The sequence below is a fragment of the Salvia miltiorrhiza genome, chromosome 3 (genome assembly GCF_028751815.1).
Source record: "Salvia miltiorrhiza cultivar Shanhuang (shh) chromosome 3, IMPLAD_Smil_shh, whole genome shotgun sequence".
NCBI lineage: Eukaryota > Viridiplantae > Streptophyta > Magnoliopsida > Lamiales > Lamiaceae > Salvia > Salvia miltiorrhiza.
Genome location: NC_080389.1, coordinates 44,564,927 through 44,571,872, shown reverse-complemented (window position 1 = coordinate 44,571,872; position 6,946 = coordinate 44,564,927). Strand labels below are relative to the sequence as shown.

The 6,946-nt window shown below is 33.9% G+C and overlaps 1 protein-coding gene across 1 annotated transcript; it reads left to right on the top strand.

The window, feature by feature from the left end:
- The first annotated feature begins 3,765 nt into the window (after positions 1–3,765).
- On the top strand, positions 3,766–6,884 carry LOC131015986 (transcription factor ICE1). Its single transcript, XM_057944521.1, has 4 exons — positions 3,766–4,944; positions 5,259–5,483; positions 5,757–5,927; positions 6,612–6,884. Exons 1-4 carry the CDS (start codon positions 3,946–3,948, stop codon positions 6,693–6,695), a joined length of 1,479 nt encoding a protein of 492 aa, XP_057800504.1. The 5' UTR covers positions 3,766–3,945; the 3' UTR covers positions 6,696–6,884.
- Positions 6,885–6,946: the final 62 nt, after the last annotated feature.

Here is a 6,946-nt window from a genome sequence, read left to right as displayed (position 1 = left end):
GAACTAAATTATGTAGTTTTGTATGCAATATGTCCAAGCTGGCAATTTTCAGCTGCCAAATCAGTTTCAATTTCATTTTAAAATGAAATTATAAAATAATTATAAACCACTAAAATTTTTAAGAATAAAATTTAAAATTCATATGTAAAATTTAAATTTCAAACTAATTAACTCAATTATTTTTAATTTATCTTGTTGTGGCCTGTGGGGCCTTTTTTTCAAGGACAAGAAAGACAATAGCATATGAAGAAGATAGTACTGTGTAGTTTTTTAACCGTTTCTTTTATTGAGGTAACAATGACCCCCATTGTTATCCATGTTTTATGTGTGATGGGATCCTATTTCTTTAATTTCACAATATCTTATCATCGCTGACTCACTATAAATTTACTAGTACGTCTGCCCGTGCGATGCACGGCGAGTATCGAAATTGAATGACACTTTAAATAAAATTATTAAACGGAATAAAAATATAAGTAAATATGAATTATTTTTAAAAATAAATTCACACCATTTTTTATTAAATTGCAATTTATTGAAAATATCAAGAAAAACTCATGAAAGCACACAAATTTACACCATTTACACAATAAAGAACATGAATTTAAAATAAAATAATTCACACCATTTTTTTACTTTGTACTTTCAATAATTGAAATACCAATTTATTATTTTTAAATTATTATTTTTAATTTCTACTAATTATAAATTGGTATTTCAACTATTGAGAATACAAAATTAAAATTTGTTCTGTTTTGTGTAATTGATGCAAATTTTTTTATTTGTAAAAAATATTTTGCATTTACTTATTTTTTTGTTTAATAAATTTATTTATTTAAAATGACATTCAAGTTTGATTCTCGCCGAATGTATCTAAGGGAGGCAGTATTAGTTTATGTTAGGAGAGAAGTAAAACATAGTATATGGAGTACAAAAAATGAGAATTTTTTTTTTACAAATTAAAAGGAATAGTTTCTATTACCAACACAAAATAAATATACAAAATTATTTCATCTCATGATCCAAATTAATTAGTCTAATGAGAATATAAAAATATATATAAGAATTCCTAACCTTTTGTTAATTTTTATTTTTTTGGGTAGCTTATGAAAAGAAATTATTTATGCTCCATTTTTCTTCTCTCAAGCCATCTCCGCCAAGAATGTAATTATATTTCAATTATATACATAAACTCAAACTCAAAAGATACTAATAATATATTGTTTCTCATTGATTTTATATATATATATATATATATATATATATTCTAAATTATATATTCACCCCCCAAAAATTTCAATCTTTAATTTCATATAAAATTAAATATTATACCAAAATCTGATTATTAATAAATTGTAATTATATAACTTAAAAATAAAGTACATTGAACAAACCATCGTACATATAAATTTAAAACAAATGGAAATAGCAAAAAATTTAAGACTCCGAATTGATATATTCTTTAATCAAAACTATATAATTGAAATCCACACTTAAATAGCCCAAAATCGGAAGTCCAAAATTTTAAAATTAACTAAACTCAAATGTTAAAAAAAGAAAATTGATAGATAAAATCTTTAAATCATTATACTCCAGCGGCCCCGATTTATTTTATCTTCCAGCGGCAACCCTAATTTATTCATTCTCTTTCTGTCATTGTTGTGTTGTTCTATTCGCTATTTTTTTTACCGCCGTTTCCTATCTTCTCCCTCAACATATTCATCTTCCCCATCGTCGGGGTCATCTTCCGCCTCCACACTCCCAATTTATCGCGGTTCGAATCACCCACTATCAATGTATTCACTGAAAAATTCAAGGGGATGCCGAATTTTTCGGCCAATGTGTTCAGTCTCTCGCCAACAATTTTAAGATTTTCGTCGCCGTTAGAGGTATTAGTCGCAAAGGCCGTGATTTTTAAACCGAAGGTGCGTGAGGAAATGTTGTCGGACGCCGCCTCATTGATCTCGAAATTCACGACGTGAATCCTCTGTAAGCCCTGCTTCTAGGCTGTATCAAGGATGACGAGATTTCCATATCCTCTTTCATTGAAGAAAGAGAAAAAATAAATAGATTCAAGAAGAGATCTTTGGGTAAAATGTACTGTGTTTTTCTTTTTTTGACAAAATAAAATCAAATTTTAATTTCTTCAATTGGATGTTTCAACCTTCGCCTCCATCTGCATTTTCAGTGCTCGACACATTCTCAAGATGACAAAAGTTAATTTCCTTCAGAAAATGTGTATGTTGTTTTCCTGCAATTGCTGTAGAAAAGTTTTGTTGGTATCACTGGTGAAATTTGTTTGAAGAGAAAAATTATGTGTGGGAAAATTAACAGAGATACATGTATACATGTTTGATGAAGATGTTCTTAAAATTTTGGAATGAAAACCAAAAAAGTTTGCCGAAAAAAAGTAAATTGATTAAATCTATTTAATATATGTAATTAATGGGTGAAAGTGGGTTAGTGGGGAAGGTAAGCTGAATGAATTGTGTTTAAATTGTCGTAACTGCTGCTGTTAAATATTAGGAATATTCTGTCAAAAAAATAACGGGAATTGAATGCTGTTAAACTGGTTCTTTATATAATATATAGATTAGTTTGTAGTAATATTTATTATAAAAATATATAAAATAATTTATTTAATTTTAGCATTATTAACTTAAATTATTGTTATTAATTAAAACATATTTTATCCATTAATGAAAATTGTAATTTTTTTTATTTTTATCATTTTAATGGAATCATAATAAAAGTGATATTTTTATTTTCAAACCCAATCACACACCATTTGGTGGGTTCAATACCTACAATACTTTTTATAGAATTTTTTATCTACTTAAAATACATTTCAATATTTTATTAAAACTCTTACCTTTCAAATCACACCATAATTTTTAATGATAGGAAGAAGTATAAATTAAAAGTAAAAAATAATTATAAATTTTAAGTAATAATTTTAAAATTAAATTAAATTATAAAGAAAAAACAATTAAAGAATCGATAATAGGAAAGGGGTGGAAGACGAAAGTTGGGATAAATGATCTCAAATGAGATCGAATGATATTCAGTGTACCACACTTTATGTCTCACTTTCAATTTTGTTTAATTTTTTATGTATATTTTCTTCAATTTCAATTTTATATGCTTTAATTTAATTTTGTGATTATTAACTACTCCCTCCGTCCCTAAAATAACTTCCTCTTTTTCCATTTTGGGACGTCCCCCAAATAACTTCCTCTTCCTTTCTTTCCATTTTTGGAAACCTACCCCACCACTAATAATACTTTATTTATTATTACTTTTCACTTTTCACCGCTCCCAATACTAATTATAACACTTTTCACAACTTCCAATAATAATTATATCATTTTTTCTCCACTATCAATACACTTTACAACTTTTTATTAAAACCCGTGCCGTCCCCAAAGAGGAAGCCATTTCGGGGACGGAGGGAGTATGATTTATTTCATCACTCTAGGGTATATAATTATTTTTTATCATTTAATTTTATTTTTATTAGCTAATAATAAATTGATAAATTCAAAGTCATGGTATATACTTTTCAAAAAATTTAATTTTTTGAAATAAAATTTCAATATAATTCATAGTATTATAATAAATTTTATTTTTATAAAAAATAATTTTAAAATAATAAATATAAATATGAAACATAATAATATAGATAAAATTGTGGGACACTGGATCTCGTCTCGACAACTATTTGTTGTGGTATGGAATATAGACTCAAATGGAGTAATTTACATTGCACGAAATGATTAGTTTTCAAACTAGAAAACACAAACACCCTTCTCCCTCTCTCTCTTTACTCTCTCTCTCTCTTAAATTAGTGAAAAGCTAGTTGCCTTTTTAGCCTACGTCTCTGCATTCTGCAACTCTCTTTTGCAGATAAACAAACAAAGCCTTCCGTCCACACCCACAAATACAATGCTGCCCCGCTCCAACACGGCCCTCTGGATGGACGGAGAAGAAGACGAGGCCATCTCATGGCCACCGCCTCGGACCCCCGCCGACGCAATCAACAACGCCTCCTTCAAGTCCATGCTCGACCCCGATTGCTTCATCAACACGCCCAATCCATTCTATCACCCTGAATTCAGCACCCTTTTATTCAATCCCTTGGATTCCTCTTCCTCCTGCTCTCCCTCGCACCCCTTCCACCTCGATCCCTCGCACCAGATGCCCGCATTTTTGCCGCCTAAATCTATGCTTCCTTCTCTCTTCACCAACAATTTTGATAATGGCTTCGATTTGAGCTGCGACCAGAGCTTCTTCCCAGCTCCGGACGCTTCTTCCGCGCCCATTTTGATGGGTTTTAATGGATTTAATTCCCAATTTCAGTCCAGCTCTGAGTTTCAGACCGCCTCCCGGATGCTTCCTTTTTCCGAAGATAACGCCGCCGCAACTGCCACCGCCATTGGAGGTGCTTCGAATGCATTCAATTTCGAGGGTTTCGATGCTAGCGGCGGATTATACCCCAACAGGTCGAAGCTGCTGAGGCCGCTCGAAGTTCAGCCGTCAGTCGGAGCGCAGCCGACTCTCTTTCAGAAGAGGGCGGCGCTGCGGCAGAGCTCGAGGCTGCAGAATTTGGGGACTATGAGCTCCAAGAGCGACGAGGGTTTGACGAGTGTGGATGATACGGGGGGAATGGATATGGGGAGGAAGAGGAAGAGGAATTTTGAGGATGAAATGGAGGATATGGGAGCTGATATCTCCACTATGAATTACGATTCGGATGACCCCACCGAGAAATTCGGCGACGGAAATGGCGACAATTCCAACGCCAACAGCAGCGTGACGGTCGGCGACCAGAAGGGGAAGAAGAAGGGGATGCCGGCCAAGAATTTGATGGCGGAACGCCGCCGGAGGAAGAAGCTCAACGACAGACTTTACATGCTCAGATCTGTTGTACCTAAAATAAGCAAGGTATGTATGCTCTTTCTCAACTTTCCAAATTCAGAAACAATCTCGTACAACTTGTTTGGGGGTTTCTCAGATTTTGTGTGCTATACTCTAATTTCGCGTTTTTCTTTTTACAATTTGTGTAAATGTGATTCTCTCCTGCATTTAATGAAGCTCATTGTTCGTCATGTTCCCCTTCAGAAATATCAGAGCTGCGTTAAACTCATAGTTTTTGGCAGACTGTGAGAGTGCATGTTTGTGTGCTGTTAATTTTGAGAGTAAATGTTCAATTTCTGATTTTCTCTCTCTCTTTTTTTTGTGAAATAAATAATTTGCAGATGGATAGAGCTTCAATTCTTGGAGATGCAATTGATTATTTGAAGGAACTTTTGCAACGCATAAATGATATTCACAATGAACTTGAAGCTACTCCAGCTGGATCTATGATGCATCCATCGACAAGCTTCCATCCTCTGACGCCCACGCCTCCCACTCTTCCTTATCGCGTTAAGGAAGAAATCTGTGCAAGCTCAGCACCCAGCCCCAAAAACCAACCTGCAAGGGTAGCCATATTTTTTCTGTTGATGTTAAGCTGCTTGTTCTTCCTCAGCTCACCTTTGATTTTGATTGCTGGATTGTCGCCATATTTTATGGGCTATTATTCAGTTTTTGGTCCTATCTTTCTTGCTGTGTATATTTTGGTGCTACCATTGATTCTACAATCAATCAAGAAATCATACCTGTGATGGTGTCAAAAGCATTGTGTTACCTGATTAGAGCTTTCTCCTTAGGTCAAGAGATTCTTCTAACTGTTCTGTGCTTAAATTTTCTCATAGGTTGAAGTAAGGTTGAGAGAAGGGAGGGCTGTGAACATACACATGTTCTGTGCACGTAGACCAGGTCTCTTGTTGTCGACTATGAGGGCTTTGGACAACCTTGGTCTGGACATTCAGCAAGCTGTGATAAGCTGCTTCAACGGCTTTGCTTTGGATGTGTTCCGAGCAGAGGTAGATTTCCATAAACACTGTAGTTTTCTTGGAGTATATAGATGTGAGATACCATAATCTAGGTTTTGGTGGTATGTTGATTATTAACCTTACAAATAAACTTTGTGTTTTTATGTTTTTCATGCTCTGTTCATCTCCTATCAACGTAACAATGAACTCAGAGAAGGCTCTTGGAATGCAGCCAGCAAGATTAAGTTAATCATGTCCTTGTCATCATTTAATAATTGATAGGCAGTATATATTAAGGCTTTTCTAATTGAAGGAAGAAAATTGCAAAGTACGACTCGAGTAAACTTAAATAGATTTTTGTTGCATAGTCAAGAACATAGGTTATAAAAGGCAGGCTAATTCTGAATCTGACAAGTTGAATACGAAGCAGAACTATACAACATGTGAGCAGTACTAAGATAATTTCTGTTCTTGTTCTTGTGAGTTTCGATTTCTCACCATTGTAGTACATGCTTTCCTTTTCTGGAGAGGTGAAACTGTATAGTCTTTCTCGATGAACTCCAGACGTTGTCGCTTATGCAACAATATGCACATATCATGCATCTAAATGCCATTCATTGCTTACCCTCCAGCTAACACCATTTTTTTTTTTTGAGAGAAAGTCCAGCTAACACCATTGATATGTCCTGAACTGAACTAGTAATCTCTCTTTCTCTCTCTCTCTCTCTCTCTCAGCAATTTAGAGAAGGGCAGGATGTGTTGCCGGAGCAGATCAAAGCAGTGCTTCTGGATTCTGCTGGGTTTCATGGTGTTATGTAGATTTTAATCTTGTCTTAGCAAACAGTCTACTCAGCAGTATTGTTGGATTATGAGTAGGTATGACTGGCATCTCATAACAATGGATCCAAGGTAGTGTTGTTTAGATGATTTGTGGCATTTAATTGAATTTTTTCAATCTATTACTATTATTTTTCCCCATAGTTTTAATTATAAATTTTGTGATTTCTATGCCCTTGAAATAGCAAACAGACAAGTAGTGCATTTTATTAGAATGACAGCCGTGTGAGCAT

Bases quoted from the DNA above. Each gene is read 5' to 3' on its own strand.
- LOC131015986 (XM_057944521.1), top strand. From the start codon at position 3,946: ATGCTGCCCCGCTCCAACACGGCCCTCTGGATGGACGGAGAAGAAGAC. The intron at 4,945-5,258 runs GTATGTATGCTC...AATAATTTGCAG, and splicing joins TTGTACCTAAAATAAGCAAG to ATGGATAGAGCTTCAATTCT. The intron at 5,928-6,611 runs GTAGATTTCCAT...TCTCTCTCTCAG, and splicing joins TGGATGTGTTCCGAGCAGAG to CAATTTAGAGAAGGGCAGGA.